General features: G+C 40.4%; 1 protein-coding gene across 1 annotated transcript; it reads right to left on the reverse strand.

Moving 5' to 3' along the window:
* Positions 1–3,973: 3,973 nt before the first annotated feature.
* Positions 3,974–11,749, reverse strand: LOC136429173 (uncharacterized). Its single transcript, XM_066419049.1, has 6 exons — positions 11,618–11,749; positions 9,950–10,045; positions 9,004–9,055; positions 6,548–6,586; positions 5,499–5,606; positions 3,974–5,211 (listed from the first exon to the last, which is right to left on the reverse strand). The coding sequence occupies exons 2-6, from the start codon at positions 10,043–10,045 to the stop codon at positions 5,171–5,173; spliced, it is 336 nt and encodes a 111-aa protein (XP_066275146.1). The 5' UTR covers positions 11,618–11,749; the 3' UTR covers positions 3,974–5,170.
* Positions 11,750–18,053: the final 6,304 nt, after the last annotated feature.

Here is an 18,053-nt window from a genome sequence, read left to right on the forward strand (position 1 = left end):
ACGTATTGTTAGTTCCACTGGGACGTGTGGAATTGTACCTCCGCCGCGAGACGACTGGTGGCAGCAAATTTGACCTGTTTTGTGAATTCATAGCGCAAGTCAACGTCAAGAAATAAGTTGTAATGATGGAATTGCTCTGAGATGGTGAGCATGTGAGCTTTTGCAGTCACCGTGGGTGCCAGTAGATAGAGATCATGAGGGATTGCATAGTCTCTCTCTCTCTCCAATTTAACGTATTTTATTCCCTATCATATGGTGTTTTGAAGTGCTTGCACATGGATGGGGGAGCCCCATAACTCCTCAACAAGTGCAAGTCTTTTTGTAGCAAGAGTTTTTAAGGCTGGATGCCCTTCCTAACGCCAACCCAAACCCTACTGCTGGGCTTAGGACGTGCATAGTAACTTATGAATGATACTATTTGGATTTATTGTTTAAAATATACACTAATATCTGGTTCATGCTAACAATACGATATATCAAATCAATGTTTATTGCAAATACATGCCCGAGGGATAATTGCAAGAACTAACATAATAATGATAAAGATATTAATGAAAAATAACATGATATTAAGAGTTACATCTAATATAATTATTATACTACATTCTAAAATAAACACGGTGCTGGTTTTGTAGTGATGGTGCAAAGAAACGGTATATCAAAATAGCATTACTATGATGATACACTTGCGACTTGCGGCGATACAAAGTGGGTCATAGCACTTAACTTAACAAGCTTAAAATTCTAAATATACTGAGTGCATTATTCAGAAACAAATCACAAAGCAAAGCGACCATGATTCCATTATTTCCACTTTGGTGAAAGATTGAGCCTACGTGTCTAGTCATTCAAAGGCGATGTTAGCTCCTACGCATATCAACTCAACACGAGCCAGCAAAACTTTAGCTGTAAGTCACCAGGAGAACGGCGATCAGTATATCCTCGTTATTTTTTTGGAAAATGGGAGACTTAGAAAGGCACAATTTAGCATGAAAATGTGACCTGATTTATGTGTATATTTGCTCAAGTCAAAGGTATCACCGAGTTATCATTTCAATAAATTTAAAGTGCTCTTCTTGACCAATATGAATCTACATAAAATGTGTATAGGGTACGAAGCAACTTTTCAACATACTTCGGGTTCCTCCAAAGGAGTACTGTGAACTTCAGGCATCTATGTACGTTATCATTAGGGCAGACCAAGATAACATTACGTCTCTACAGACAGCACAGCTGGTGGCAGTGTACCGGCCACACCTTCTTCCCATCCAAAATTTAGGTAAAAGGATATTTCAACCGGTTGCCAAATTTCTCCCAGTACGTGCATCAGCCACAGTCATTATTGAGTTATTCACCTTTAACATACTAAATCGATCCTATTTCTAAACAAATGCGATATAAGCTGATAAAGCTGCGAGGAGCTTCATGACGTCAACGTCGGTCTAATGACCTATTTTCACCCACGGTCAATGGCCTCTAGGCGTCATAACCTGACTTTTTTGCAGGTTGAGTTTATTGAGGGGGTAGAAAATTAGGGCGGTAAAGGTTCCTGGCGGGGGTGTCCCTGTGGTACAGTGGTCTGCGCTTCTGTCATTACCACATCTATATTGCTATGTGCTATCATGTAAGGGGTTGAACCCCCCAGGAATCGTTGAAAAATGCCGCCAGGCGATACTGTATTCCTGGTTAAATAAATAAACAAACAAACAAACAAACAAACATCTGGTTCTGATTACTTGGAACCAGAATGCCCGAGTTCAACCCCCGGGTAGGACACCTCTGGACAAGAGGCGCATTGAGTCATACCAAAGGAATAGCCCCCTGCTGCAATGATTGCACCACAGTGTGGCCCAGGGCTATGAAACGGGGATGGGCACCGCCCTATACACCTTATGGTGTGTGAGGATTTTAACTTTAGCTAAGGGTTACTGGCACACGGAGCGAGGGAGTGCAGAACGATGGGCGACCGTAGTCTCCAAGCAACTGTTTTTGACGTGTTTTAGGCGTTTTGTCCTGATTTTTTTTTTGTCTCTAACCCACACCAGAAAGCCCGACAGAAACGCCTTAAACACGTCAAACACCAGCCGGGCCCACTCCTCTGCTCGGAGAGTAAGCAGATACCCAAACGTTTATACCCGGATAATAATGAAATAATAATAGTGAGTGAGTGAGTGAGTGAAAAATGCAAACTACAAGTAGTGTTAACAAAAATGAAGAAGCTTTCCAGGTTTTAATGTGTCAGAGCCCTTATCTTAATTGTTCTACAGTACTGTACAGGTTGATACTTTAAGTGGTCCCTATTTGGTTCCTAGCATCAACATTTTAAATACTCAGATCATTAGAGTTCTAAAACTTGCCCACAGTTCTACTCTCCTTTTCAAGCATCATCTAGTTAGAGCTTTGCAGTACTCTTAATTGGCAATTAGCTGATTGTTGAAACGCCAGGCTCATGTAGGAGGATCATACAGAACCCTCTTATCCACGCTTTTACGTCGCTTAGTCCTCATAGAAACCGAGTCATCCTGACACTGGGAGTTAATGCATCCCGGATTAAGTAATTGTTACAAAGACTCTGTATATATATCTTACTTTGTTTCCTGTTCGTGATAACTCGTTCTTAAGTCCCGTAGTCTTAAACTGTCTGCCTCTCTATAAAGAATAAAAGGAAGACACCAAGAAGATAATGGCCTTGATATCGTCCTGCTGAAACCAAGGAAGTGTCACGGTCAGGGCAGTATTGTGAGATAATTACCTACTGAATTTTCCTGGCTTTTGACTCTTCGCCCCGTTCCTCTATGATAACATCTACACCGCCAGTACGGGTCACGCGGTGGGTTTCTCTATTTTACCAAACGCACTTGATGTCTCCATGCATAAATGAAAGCGTCGTTTAAAGGCCCTTTGTAGTAGATTTTTTTTCTACAACGCTATGCAGTTAGATTGATCTTTACCATACGTCCCCGCAGGGGGGCCGGGGGGAGGGGGGGCGTCGGTGGCTTAAGTTCACCGTCACCCCAAACGGCTGCTTACCTTTAAGACCCTGTTGTGCGAAACGGACATTTGGTTGGATCCTTGTCTAAACGTAAAGATTACTATGTTTGCTTGTTTGTTTGTTTGTTGTTTGCTTGTTTGTTTGTTTGTTTGTTTGAACCTTTGTTTATTCATGATAAGCTAAAATGGCCACGCAGGTCGCTTTTCATTGAGGTCATGAGGGAAGAGGTAAGGGTCAGATACAATATAACAGAGATACGCAGTCATCAAGATATCATTCATACGGAAAATAAACATGGTTGGAGAGCATCGAAAGAAATTGCAGTTTAGGATATGACTTCGTCAATGCTACAATTCTATCTATAAGAGGACTTATTATGATGATTATGATAATTATGATAACGATAATTATGATGATAATGATAATGATGATGATAAGGGTAGTACCTTTATGAACACGTTTAGTATTGGAGGACATGTTTTTCAACTGATTGATGTCTTTATAAAAACATTTCCTTAACAAGTTGACGCCATTTTATTTGTAGTCTTCTTTGCCTGCACCATGCGATGCACATCGTTGATAGTGTGTTTTTTTTAATAAATAAAAGTGACAGTTCATTATCGATTCTTCAAGACACTCCCCATCTTAGTCTTCTTTGGAGCCAACCGGTCCGTGCGGAGCTATGGAAAGTTTTCTTGCTGCATTCTGATGTGTTTGAGTGGAGCTGGCGACAGTTTTTGTTCCTGGCGCGGCGCGTGCCGACTCCGGTCCCTCCCAGGGTGCCTCCTGATGACGCACACCATGCAATCCATCGGAAACCCAGCCGGCAACTTACGTCATACACTCTCAGCATCTTTATATACATTTAATTATCAATTTACACCGACGGTAAGAACACGCCAGACGGTTAATCAACATTTGGTTGGACAGAATCTTAATAAGGTTCAACAGGCGTTTTCCAGCTGCGGATTCCCTTGCACCCCGTAGCCAGTACAGTTAGATTAAAACGGGGAATACAAAAATCATTGCTACGTATCTAATGCTGTTTTGGTCATCCGAGAAACATACATGAAGTCATATAAAGAGAATTTTGAACGTACAGGTAAGCACTGTACTGGATAGTTCTGCAAGTTCATTATAGTGACGCTGAAGAAGAGTGATGGATGTCACTCGAAACGTCTGGAAATAAATCTCCGAATTCTTATCCAGTTGTAGAGTCTGAATTCTCTTTATACGTTGTTTACCTGGATGTCTAACGTTCACAAACGTTACATTAAGTCAATAAATACGTTTTCCGTTTTTACTGGCAATGGGATCACGGTTACTGTTACTAAATGATTCTGCCCCAAAAGAAAGACAGTGAAGTCCAAGAACCACACGTGTGTCTCAGTAATATCATAATGATTCTATACTTTTTTGGTACCTCTAAATATTTCTTAGGTGTAATTTTAATTTTCCAAAGTAAGGGCGGAACGTACCTTCACGTAAACTGTTATGAAACGTTACCAGAATTTCATGATAAATTCAGCTCAGGATCCAAATCAATGTCCACCCATCTCAGTCCCGATGCTTCATCTAAGGATATGTCAATTTTAAACTGGTCGTTTATATTTTGCTTTCATAAGAAAGACAAACCTCCAGAGATGAGTGCATTAATTTCCTTGAGTGGTACAGTCATGCACGCTAACCCATCTATAACAAAGACGACTTGATACCAGAATGTTATATTCTTTTACTGCATTTTCAGCACAAACCAACATTGAGGAAACAGTATTGTTATTATAGAGAAAGACTCTAAGCTTTTGTCAGTAGATTGCAAGCAGTTTCTAGGACTCAAACTCAAGGTACAATAAAGGTATCTAGCTTGTACACATCGAAGTTCTTTTATATTTATATGAATGTTGTGACGAAAGATTTGATCTACATTTTCTTTACTTGCTTTACTATTTTATTTCATTTTGTTCACCGGCATGCCCAGTACAAGAACGGACTGGTTTAAAACATTCAAGATGTTCATGGACTGCTTATTCTCGTGCGCTCTGCAATCCACATGCCCTTACTTCGTATGTTACTGTACATCTACATCGGCCGGACGTTTGTGTTGAATTGTTGTTCTAGTTACGTCTCCGATGATTTGATGTACGGGTACTCGGCACGCAGCAGGAGAGGCTGACGTCATCATGACCGGCACCTCAGCACGTTCTCCCATTCACCGCTTTCTGCGAAGCATGATGAGAAATTTACACAAAACCTTCAACGACAAAAAACTGAAAAGAAAGAAGTCAGTTTAATGTTCGTGCTCAAGAGCGTCCATTGTTGAAACGAAGGGGAATGACTTGATCGTTAAACATGTTTAAACAAGCGCAGAGTCTAAAAGATGCTTAAGAGGATAAGCTCATAATGCGCGGCATATCCCTTGTACACTTTAGTTAAAGTGACTGACATTATCAGCATCCCGCTGCACTAATGACGATTAGCCTCCTTAAAAAGGTCACATGTGTCGTACCTTTTAGGTCCAGAAAAAACAGGAAATCTTCGAAAAACTTCCGGCTGACGTCAGTCGTCTTTGGGACCAGGAGCCCGTCCATCTTCTGAGAAGCCGCTGTTTGGGAGTCTGTTAATAGTCAAAACCCAATTCTTTATATGTTGCAGGTACTATGGCCTGGATAATTACTTTCATTATAAGTACTGTACATGATAATTACATCAGAAAACGGACAGGCTACAAGACTAATACGTTCTCTGAGTTCCTGAACAATGTCGTGCTGCAAAAACAGAATATGATACAGATCTGTTCAATACTGTTCCCTGGATCAAAAAGTCATTTAACACAAGCAGAGCCCTTTTTCATATCGACGCCATCAGATATATCAGGACAATGGTTCATACCTTGAACTGGCACTAAGGGATATGTTTTGATAATGAAACATCCGTGAATAATTTCATCAGGTTGTCAGAATAGCAGAGTTCTCTTATTAACAACCAAGTATCTAGTACACGAACCGACGTTTCGATGACTGTCTGTCATCTTCATCAGTACAATACTGACTGGTTCAAATACTTAACGTTTGGAACCGCATCGTTACACCACTGTTGCTTAACAATATCTAATAATTTAACAGTACGTTACGTTTGGGACTGCATTGTAGCAGTAACAACTAGCTTCAGTGAACAGTGAACCAGTCAGTATTGCCCTGATGAAGATGACAGATGGTCATCGAAACGTCGGTTCGTGTAAATACTTGGTTGTGACTGAAATAACGTCGCTATTCAGATATTACAACAGTTCACGACTTTAAAAGTGTGGACATTGAAGAGTGTAGAGAAACTGCGTTTGTTTTGCGTTACATGTTCAAATAAATATGTGATCAATTTTGCACAAGTGTATAGATATGTAACAATTATGTTAAAACTATTTGAACACATTTTTTGCATATTGTCAACTATGGATGTATCAAAGCAAAACATGCGGCAGCGGGAATCAGAATCAGTGATGTAATTAATAAGCAAAGTTGTTCAGCCCAAATTAAAAAAAAACGTGTTTTCAATTCTTACCGTTCAGAATTTCCGTGTTTTCGTCCCACGATCTTCGTCCTGTTAAAAGAAAGGATGTAATAGCACCAACGTCAATTGGAGTGTTGTATGCAAGCAGACAATAATATTACCCGCAACGTTTTGAACAATCACTGCACGAAATGGCCTCGTATCCCGGCGTATACGTACAGGGATTCCTCCGGAAATATTCCATATCCCGGTGCGGATTTAGCGTATCCGTTAGTTATAACATAATATAATAGATTCACTCGAAATCAATTTGATAAGTATTGGTAAAGTAAATCGCTGCTTGATGGTTCAATCAATCCTTTCTAATCTCCCACTACCCATTTAAAACAATTCAGACACAGTGTTGCTAAAGTATACTCCACCAAACTGATTTGCTTGCTGGAAAATGCTTACATAGAGATTAGACAAATTGAGTGAACTACACAAGGGTAAGATTAACATAGAGTAACATATTTACAAGCAAGAAATGGTGGTAAATTACGCACAAAATAAATTTTAAATAATCGTTTCAAAGGAATGTGCATTTCTGTGGTCAACTTGCACCCCTGGCAAATTATTGACTACATTTTGCCAAAAGGGAGCAAAGTAGTTTGGTGGAGAGTCACATGTTGTTACTGTCACTTTACTATTCACTTCTCGATTTATCAGCAACAAACACAAAAATTAAACCGGAAATAAATTTACAAAGTCTCATAGCGTGGTCTCATTCTTTCCATTTACTTTGAGTTGATTTGCATGTCCGGCTTTTCATTAAGCTCCCAGCAGGGGAGAGAAGGAATATCTTAAGCCTGCTATTAGCATGCTAACATACTGGGGTTTGATTTGCGTACACGGGGCATTAGCATTAGGCCCCAAAGTGCGTGTGTTAATGCAGGTGATCTTTGGAGAAAACGTCTCCAAGCCTCACGGCTTAATCAAAGCCTAGCTTTCAACGTCGTGGGGATTCATGACTGATCCCCAGAGTCGGCACAGGTTCCACCTGTTATCAACGGGGTTTATCATAAAGACGTGGTGCTATATGAATGTGAAGCATAACTGTATTCCGTGAAAAGAATATCAACATCAAGCCTTTTAAAGGTAGAGGCAAAGCGGCGGAACCTCAGACTGAGGACAAAGCATGACGATTTTTCGCTAGCAATTAGCTGCAATGCGGCCTCGCTACGGCTCTTGTACATTTAACCACGCACACCGGGTCACCTCTACTTTTCTCCATCAGTGTGTTGGGTGCTTTTTCTTGCAGGGGTTTGACGCCCTAACGCTCACTTATACACTGGGCCACCAGCCGTACGCCGCCCTCATTTGGGACAACGCGTTTTAACCAGATGTGGCAGGAGAAACAGTGCACCACGCTTGTCATACACGGGGTTTAGAATAAAGACGTGGTGTTATATAAATGTAAAGCACAACCGTAGTTCGAAAAAAATATTAACCTCAAACCTTTTACAAATAGCTTAGTATCAGAGATGGCGTGTGGTAATGTTAATCTTAGAATTCTAATATCATACTTGAATATGTGCTTACCTTCGCACAGCATTTAATGCATCGGAGATACAAATCTAATCTCTAGAGCATGCAACGTTAAAAAATATCTAAGAAGCATTTTTTTTTTTTGCAATTGCGCCGTGGTAACATATGAGCCGTGAAAGGTAAAATCCACGAGATGGAACTCTATTCGTATCTGTTAGTCAAGTGGGATCTTTGACGACGCGGCTATCCTCGATTAAACCAGCTCTAAGTCTCTAGCCCATGCTGTGTACTCATTTTCACCTGATAAGACATTTGAGCAATTGGCCATTCTACGTAATCATCCAGACCTTCAGAGTCTGAATCAACACCTTTGACCAGAAGGCTACGACACCACATCCCTCACATTTCCATTCCTCGCACCCGGGGAGTCACGACCTGATGTTTTACACCATCCACGCAAGAACCGATACATATAAACACTCCTTCTTTCCCCGTACTATGCCCCCGTGGAATACCCGCTGCCTGACACGGTTGCGACGGCTCCCACCGTTGAGTCGTTCTGTGCCAGGCTGGAGGCCTGCCCGCCTTAGCCTGGGACCTCCACTCCCCCCTACTTTGCCCCTGAAGGGGCTATTTGAGCGTGCTAGCAATGTAGATGTAGATCTGGCTGAATTTCTTTCTACAGTCAAACTTCCAATGTCCGCACTGCGCATTCACGAGAAGAGCGAATCAATCACAGACATTAAAACGTGTAAAAGTAAGGACATCGGTCATTCAAAGTCTTTTGTATTAAGAATGATTATCATACTTTAGTTTGCATTCAACTGCAGTGTATTTCTTTCTACACGTCACATCTTTGTAAACGTGCTTTCGAGACCTGAACGATAAAAAAATACACAACATTATGCAGCTCCCACCCCAGGCGAAAGGGGGCATTTGTGAAAAGGGAAAAAAGTTGACAAGACCTTGCGCGTTCCCACCTTGGTTGTACATCATGGCCTGTTTACTCCACTGCCTCTTCACATCCACAGGCTGTAAAGATTAATGCGATTAGTCTTAAGTGAACATACATTCAGGAGTAGATGTTTACTATGTTGTGCATCGTACAGTAAACAACTATAGTGTAGTAGTGGATAATTTGGTCAAAGAAATTGTATATGACCTGAAGCTGTAAATTGTTTTTAAAAAAATCAACCATGCGTTGATCGAAATACATTCAATGAATGAAAGAAGACCTTTATTATATCTCTATACCCTCTAGGTTGAGTACAGCAAAATGATTGTATGCATTGCATTGTTAAGCTAGTACAAGAGCTGATATGTCTCACAACCTGAACTAATTAGTAACAATTTTTGTTGTAGGTGAAAAGACTGCAGTAGTTTATAAAGTTCAGCCCTCTCTTTGTTTTATCAACTCCATCCTAACACAACATGGTGCTCATTTTGCAAAACTTTCTTTTCTTGTGCTGAAAATTGGAAGTTGAAAGTATGACCTTTATTTGCATTAAGTACCTAATTGGAGGGAGAGATACAAATCAAAACACAAGCAAACGGCGTCCGTCACACAGCAAACCCACTTTTCCAAATTGTCTAAGTCTGATATATACCACTTTGTTTATAGTTATATTAACTAGAGAATTACTAGTTTGTAGCCGTACAGTTGATGAAAACTCTTCAATGTTTTTTATATATTCAATTTAACAACGAGTAGGTAGAGAGAACATAAAATGTTGAATTCTTTTCCAACCTCATCAACCATGTTCTTTCCACTAGGTGTACAAATTTGTGTGTGCCAAATGACGTTACAAGTTGAATAGGCTAGGATACATGACGTACACGTATGATTCAAAAGACAAGAAAATGGCTGCTCCCCTGCCGTCGCCTAATAAGCGTAATGAGAGCAGATATTGCATCCATGGTCCTTACCTGTCGAATGGTCGCCGCTGCTGTCAGATATGCGGGGAGGTTGACCAGAGCGGTGAAGCACACTGCCAACAATACCCTGAGCAGAAACGGCGTCATCTAATGGACATAAAGTTAAATTAAATCATTGTAAGATGTCTATTTATCAATTTATTTATTTATCTAATCTTCAAATATCTTGGTGGCCCCTTCAGCCATAAGCTGATTCCCAAGGGGGCCCAGAAACACATGAGATGAAACAAATAGGACACACAGGGATATTGAACAATGTCACAGTAAGTAACTCAACTGAAACACATATGAGAGGACATTAACATACCTGCGAATATTTCACTCATATTTCAATGATAATGAAATGAAATATAACCAGTATGAAATGAAAATTAAACAAAATGACATTATATACAGACCGGTTTGAATAGCTTCAACCGAGATGGCGATGCCTGATGGGTTATTTTACACATCATAGATTCTTGATATCATTCTTTTTTAAATTGCCTTTACATATAGCTGACATATTAGGCCATGGGACATTCTACACAAGGTCCTGTTGGTGGCGTCGTGGGTGTTTGGTTCAGAACCCGGAGGTCCAGGGTACGGACCCCGTGCTTTTTCACCGATGTTAAGACCTTGGGAAAGGTACGTATTACTATCTAGACTTTCTTCACTCCACCGTGGTATAGAAATGGGTACCTGACTTTGGATGTAGAATACGGTTGAAAAGGAGGCATTTGCCCCGCCTTCCGATTCCGTGCCCCAGACAAGGCTGATATATATCAACCCACCGACCCTAAGGTCTCAAAGTACAACCTTTACCTTGAAATGTGACAAGTTTTGTTTTTAGAAATTAGGAATCCCGCCAATTCGAGTACAAAAACAGTTTCATTACACAAAGCAAAGAAAAATGGAGCTCAGAATCAAAAATTGCTTTTAAACTTAGTATTATATAAACCCTTAATCATATGGACAAACAGCATAAGGCGAATACCAACTAATGGAAAAATGCTCATTAGTATCTGAAAGTCTAGTTGGAACAAAAATAGCTTACTTCTGATACCTTAGCTGAACAGTACTTGTCTCTTTGAATCCTGTACAGTGCTCTTCAACGACGAGGTCTTTCCACTTCGGAGATACTGAGTGTATCTTCCAAAACGTTTTAAAATATACTGAAACCTTGCTTGGCCATGAAGGTAGTAATTCAACAATCCATCGATTGAACAACACATTTAAGTGGTTTCCGACACTCATAAGCCATTTAGAGCCCAAAAAATCCTGTTGATACTAATGAAAGAAATTGTCTTTTGAAAAGCAATGTTAGTTGATTTTGGATCAACTCGCTTTCTCGCCTGCTTCTGCAGCGTTAAACAATATTTTTTTTGGAATTAGATCAATAGAAAAACCGTTAGAATTCTGAAACGATAGAACTGAGCAACAGGTGTAGCAAAACAGGCGCAAAACCACAAACTTTGTTTAAAGATTAGTTTTTAACATTCAGGCACACATTTGTCTTAACTAATATCGTGAAGAATATTTTTTTCAACATTGCAACAAACTGCAAAAACCGTTTACATGATGGAAAACTATATTAAGCCCATAGCACGATGATACTTAGAATCTATTTAATATATGCTATACTATGGTACTTGAATATTGCTTTAAAACGTTTCTTACCTCAGCAAGTGTCAGTCTCTCCCTGAAGGAACAGCCGATAGCTTCTACACCCCGACTGGAACGCCGTCCTCCGTTCTCTCCAGAAGGTGTTCTGCTCCGGCTACATATACGAGACACAGCCTGGAGTGGGTGTCCGTCCCACGGGGCACACTGAGACACTCTTGAATATTTTTGTGATCCTCTAACCTTTGGTCCAAAGAAAACTTAAGTCTCTCGGATTTTGAAATAAGCTTTTAGTTTAGTCATAATGTGCCTTAAAGCTAATTGCAAGCGGAGGAGATTCCCTAAGGAACTTTCTCGACCACTTTACTTTCACTCATGATCGGTTTACTTACTTCCTAAGGCAAAACATTTAAAACTAATTAGCATGTACGTACATTAAAACGTGATAGGAAATAAACATAACCAGATGTATACTAACCCATTTTCAATTCAGTTGTTTTATTTAGTTGAAGAGGGGATCGTTAAAAATGCAAGAAACACTTTTATGCTTTCTTTTGTAAACTCTCATGCAGAAATGAAGCATTTTTTCGATACTATAAGATACATAATAGTTATGTTTTGGGTCAACATTTGTTAATAACGGATTGCACAGACTGGTAAGTGCTGTATGAGTCCTCCTTGGTGTTTGATGACGTAATCACTGACGTCAACAAACTTGCTGAGTTTAGATCAACAAGTGACAAAAAGCTTCGAACATTTCTATTAATATCATAGAATCGTGTTCAGTAAAAAGAAATTAGTACTTCGAAATAAATTTCCTTCTTTGCAGATAGTTAAGATAACGTCTTTTTCAAAGGCCTTTTTCTGTAGTTGTCTTCTCAATTAAATCTAAGTATATATAGATGGTAGCACAATTCATGACATGATAGAGCTTAGAAAAAATACAGTAATTTTACATTGTCATCACCAGAAACTCATGGCCACCCGAGTATCTCGCTGAGTGTACTGAAAAAAAGGACAGTGGGCAAAGGTAAGACTTATCGCCAGCCACTAGCCATCCTGAGGCAATATCAGATAATCACCATGGTGATTAAGAGGCTGCTTTACGGGTCTTAAACGCCCATTTTGCGGCATTAAGTAGCCGCATGACTGGTGGCCATGGGATATACTAAGGTTTACATCGATAAAACACTCAAACAGATTGTGAATTTGTAATGGTGCAAGTACTCCGTTTTCTCAACACAACAAGAGTACTGAGAGGCTTGTCAACATCACCCATTGAAGGCAACAAAGGTCAATCTCGGGCTAAGGGATATTTCATTATCAACGTGGATGGATATCCAAAAATGCGGCTCGGACCGAAACGCGATTTTCACCAAAAACAAACTAATTCGTACGCGTTTCAGCCATGCTAATATCTAATATCAGTTCAAAGCACATTATGAGAAATGTGAACTCAAACCCAGCCCCTCGAAACCCATTCGTCACTTTTTTGTCGCGCACTTCCACTAAGCACCGTTAAGGGGAGATATGAGATATAGGACAGAAATGATATTAAAAAAGCGTGATTATGTTTAACTCACTACTAATACACAACCTGACATATTGTAAATGCAGAAATGTTCGCAGTGGCTTTTTGTTCGCAGTTTTAGCGGTAAACTCTTCAGCTCGAACTTTAAACCACCTTTTTGCACACCTGTTTGACTGCAGCGCTGCTATTGTTTCGAATGCGAACTAAAGACCACCGCAAATACTCCATTTCCCCCCTCACCGCGAAATCATCTCTGGTGATTACTAAAAAGTGGAACGCTGAGCTGAAGCTAAGTAACATCAATTTGCTATTCAATGACCTTTAAAATAAACTTGAACGTGTTGCTTCTTCTTTGACAATAAGGGTTTTTAAGAAATGAGTGCGCTCCACAAGGGTTAGCGGTTTTTGATGATGCACAAATGCTTATGAAATCAAAGGTTAACATTAAAGCATAGAATTGCTAAGAAATGAATACGTTGATGAAGGTTAGACATCCCGGTATTAGATACTCAAACATAAAATTTTGAAATGAATGCCCTCAACATTCATTTTGAGTCGGGGATTCTCTGGTATGATGTACCGATGCTTTAGACCTCATATGCAACTAAATGCTGTTTCACGACGCATACAAATATCAATGCGAGAAATAGCTGTGTCGCGACACATCTGGGCTCCCTATCGCCTTCCGCTCCACGTCCTGAGCCGCCGCGGGGGGTCCCGTGACGTCACTCCGGTCCTACCCAGACATGCGTGGTGCAGGCTGGTTCAACCGGTACAGCCTTCTATGGCGTACACGGCAGCATTCCCTGCAAACATTTTATGTTCAATAAATTCTATTAAATCTAACAACTTTTTTAGATATTAAGCAGCTCTTAAGTTATTAGCCTTACTAGTAGCTTACATAGCATGAGACAATTGCATGGTGTTATACTTGTAAAGATAAACAAATAAGTAATAAACAAATTGATGATGAGTAAATCGGATATAGTGAATTGGAACAATCATCGTCTACAATATCATACATTTGAAAAAATAGCATTTCCGACTCCGATACTGTAAATGCAGGAATGTTCGCGGTGGTTTTATGTGAACTTTCAGCGTGAACTTAAAACCACCGCGAAACGTTTTGCCCACCTATGACTGTAGCGCTTCTACCTTTTCAAATGCGAACTTAAAACCATCGCAAACACTCCATTTTCTTCTTACCGCGCAATTTAACAACGCGAACTTAAATCCCTTTACAATAGTTTATTAAAGCCATTTCTTAATGGAATGAATATAAGTGGGCATTACTTTGTTATTCAATTCATTCATTCATTCATTCAATCATTCATGTATTCCTTTAAATCAGATTTTGTAACCCCGGTGCAATGTTTGAGGTCATATGGTCACAGAATGGCAGATTCGAAACTATTTAACCAAAAGGCAGGAAAACAAGAATGGGAAGAAACGTCAATATCTGTTTCCTATACAATATGGCATGAAGTGAAGCATAACAACAACAGATGGCGAAGATGGAATGTGGTGGTACCAATTCATTATTGTAATAATAAAGCTTGAAAATATAATGTGAAAATTAAGTATTAGAAAGTAAAATGAATATATCTACAGGGAAAGGTTACTGACATTTTGTAACGTACTTTTACTCTGAAACGTTACGGTGACCGGAAGTACGTTTAATGTATCCTGAATTAACGATTACCATCTCTTTATTCTCAATCTATTCATATGACGTCAGAAAACGTCGTAACGCTAACAGACTTACCACAACAAAAACAACACCGATGCAGAGAAAGATGTTGCACCCACGACAATAACAGCAAACATCCAAGAATTCTGTGGACCCTTGACGTTGGTTTCTGGAATATTCAATTTCAATTTGATCTTATTCACATATATCTTATATCTTTATATCATAGAGTTTCCAAGAAAAGTACAATTGTTAAATTTACATATCTATATCATGACATTATATCTAAATATATATAACGTCTTCTACTCAAGACATACATATATATATAAATGTAAAATATAGATAAATATATTAAGTAACTAGAGTAAACTAACAAAATTTTATGTAAACAAGATAACTTGGTCATCTATCAATTATGTGACAAGGGGTGGGAGATATCTTCAAATCCAAGCACATCTCTGCAAGTTTCTCAAAGTCGTCACTTAATATCGTTTAGTGACATTCCCATGACGCTGGTGGTAATTAGGTGCTGGGTACTGCCATTGGCTACGTCTCGTTTGTAGCAATTTTTTCTTCCACGTAGGTGGAGATAAAAAGAAAGTGTGTACATTTTGAAGGATTCACAGAAAAAAATAGAGAAAGAAAAACGAGGCACTCCTTGTCGCGAGTCATTACTTTTATAAAAAAATTGATGAATTCCGGAATTATAGAACATTACAAGAGAGACAACAATGCCCCCCCCCCCCAAGCCAATACTCATCATGGCAGAAAGGAGCTCACCTATAGGCCTTACAATGTGGTTTCTGCCGCGGTGGAAAAGTTCATTTTTGTCAGAGACTGCCACATTAAAAACATCAGGGACTGCTGAGACGCCTGTCGGTGTTATTGTCATTTCCAGACTACAAAGTACAAAGAGAAACCCAAAGTACAGCGTTGCCCGGATGGCTGTAGGTGATCACAGGGTAAGCACTAGTGTAACCAAGATAATGGAGTGTTTACAGTGGGCCCTTCTTTCCAATAGAAGGCGAGATGACCAGTTAACCGACGTATGCAAATTTTCTCAAGGTCTTATCAGTATTCCAATCGAACAATGTTTTAAGCCAGCCCACAGGCGCACTATGGGTAGTCATGACAACAAATACCAGCTTATCCCAGCAAGCTTCATTGCGTCAGAAGTTCTTGGACACAATAAGGTCTTATTCCTGTATTACTCCGAGTGGGTAAAAGAGTCCGTGCCCCCAAAAATTAACGGCTGCATGAACGTGTGATTATATCGGTGGGAAATTCCAGATTGGACAGCCGGACTGATCTCAAGCGTCAAAATGATGAAAGCTTGTTTGTAACAGAAGAAATTAGCAGATAAAGTTCGGCAGCCGCGCGCGAGATTGGACGTCCACAGCCCGATACTGTCGGTGATGCGGCCGCGCTCTTTCAGCTGGAAAGTGCCTTTTTGGGGGGGTGTAGCTAAGTGCAGTTTGTGATTGCCATGAAAAGGAATTGTATGCCAACTGGTAGTTGGCGTTTTTTTCACATTGTCTAGGGTAAATGTGCTCAACAGAGAATGAATGACCTTGGTGCATTTCCTATAGCTTCATTACGAACGCGCCCATGTAAAACACGTTTTATAACATGTAAGCATAAGGGGCGAAAAAAACTCATGAATGAGACTATAAGAGAGTGGGACTTACTGCTGCGGCGTATGGTAAACGCTCCGACATGTACAGTAGAGGGATTCAAGGCCTCCCTGCTGTTACTCGTCGCCCCCTCCCTCCCTCCCTCCCTCCCTCCCTCCCTCCCTCCCTCCCTCCCTCCCTCCCTCCCTCCCTCCCTCCCTCCCTCCCTCCCTCCCTCCCTCCCTCCCTCCCTCCCTCCCTCCCTCCCTCCCTCCCTCCCTCCCTCCCTCCCTCCCTCCCTCCCTCCCTCCCTCCCTCCCTCCCTCCCTCCCTCCCTCCCTCCCTCCCTCCCTCCCTCCCTCCCTCCCTCGATGATACCCCTAATGATTTTTTGTAGGATAATCTTACTCATGAGATTTGTTATGCCATAGGAAACCGAAATGATTTTGTAACTTCCAACTCATACACACACACACAATGATCAACTCCAGCTTTCTGTGAGGGAATGAGCAGCCCACTCCTTCTGAGACTTTTACCAGCATAGGTAAACTCACAAGTAACAGATAAAATAGATTTACGTCAAGAACTTGTCGATCTACAACTACGTGATCTCATTCATTTTGATAGCTGGACGGCATGTATGTCGTTTGAATTGTGAAAACCATGGAATCAGCTAATAAACAAAGCTTGTCCAAATATGAAACTTTCTGTTGAGATTAAGAGAACACTTAGAAACACCAAGACAAAATTTTCAAACTTATGCTTGAGTTTAATTTACTACTAATGCATGGATATCACATCTCATGTCTTGTGATTTTGACAACTTCAACGCTGGTTGTACAACGTGTTACTTCTTTCATTGTTTTGGACAGAATGTTAAAAAGAAATTTAAATTAAAATAGTGCGACCAACAAGAGCCAGCGGTTTTGGGTATAATGAATGGGTGAATTAAAAGCTCTAATGAAATCGAGGATGAGAAAGTGCTCACGACTCACGATGGCTCGTTTGTTAGATCGAGATGAGGCTAGTGACTCTCTAAGAAAAACGCCAAATGTGTTACTTCTTCTATCCTGTACGTCAAGGTTTTTAAGAAACGAACACCCTCAATACGCTTTGTAAGTCGGCAGTCTTTGGTATCATGCGTTCAAGCTCCTATGAAATCCAATGCCAGGGGTTGCTGTGTCATTACTCATCTAAAATTTAAGGCGAGAGGTTACTGTGTCACGACTCATCTGAAATCTAAAGCGAGAGGTTGCTGTGTCACGACTCATTTGAAGTTAAAGGCGAGAGGTAGCTGTGGCGCTACTGATCTGGGCTCCCCCATCCCCCTCGCCTCCACGACCTGGGCCGCTGCGGGGGGTCCCGTCCTGCCCAGACCGGCGGGGTGCAGGCTGCCCCCTCCGGCACAGCTCCTCCCGGCGTTCACGGCAGCATTCCCTAAATACAATTCACGTTAGGTTAGTAAATTCTATTGATTAAGTTAAACTTTCTAAACATCAATCAGTTCTAATAATAGCCACTAGTAACTGACGTAGTATTGGACCAAAACGAATAAAGTCTAAGGACTTGGAAAAAAATAAAACAAATATGAGAATCAGTGTTAGCTATCTATCACTATTTTTGCTTACAATAAGATAATTTTAAAAATAAATAGCG

This window comes from Branchiostoma lanceolatum, chromosome 3, assembly GCF_035083965.1.
Source record: "Branchiostoma lanceolatum isolate klBraLanc5 chromosome 3, klBraLanc5.hap2, whole genome shotgun sequence".
Taxonomy (NCBI): Eukaryota; Metazoa; Chordata; class Leptocardii; order Amphioxiformes; family Branchiostomatidae; genus Branchiostoma; species Branchiostoma lanceolatum.

Bases quoted from the DNA above. Each gene is read 5' to 3' on its own strand.
- LOC136429173 (XM_066419049.1), bottom strand. From the start codon at position 10,045: ATGACGCCGTTTCTGCTCAGGGTATTGTTGGCAGTGTGCTTCACCGCT. The intron at 6,587-9,003 runs GTGGGAACGCGC...TTCTTTTAACAG, and splicing joins GGCCATGATGTACAACCAAG to GACGAAGATCGTGGGACGAA. The intron at 5,607-6,547 runs GTAAGAATTGAA...GACTATTAACAG, and splicing joins AAACACGGAAATTCTGAACG to ACTCCCAAACAGCGGCTTCT.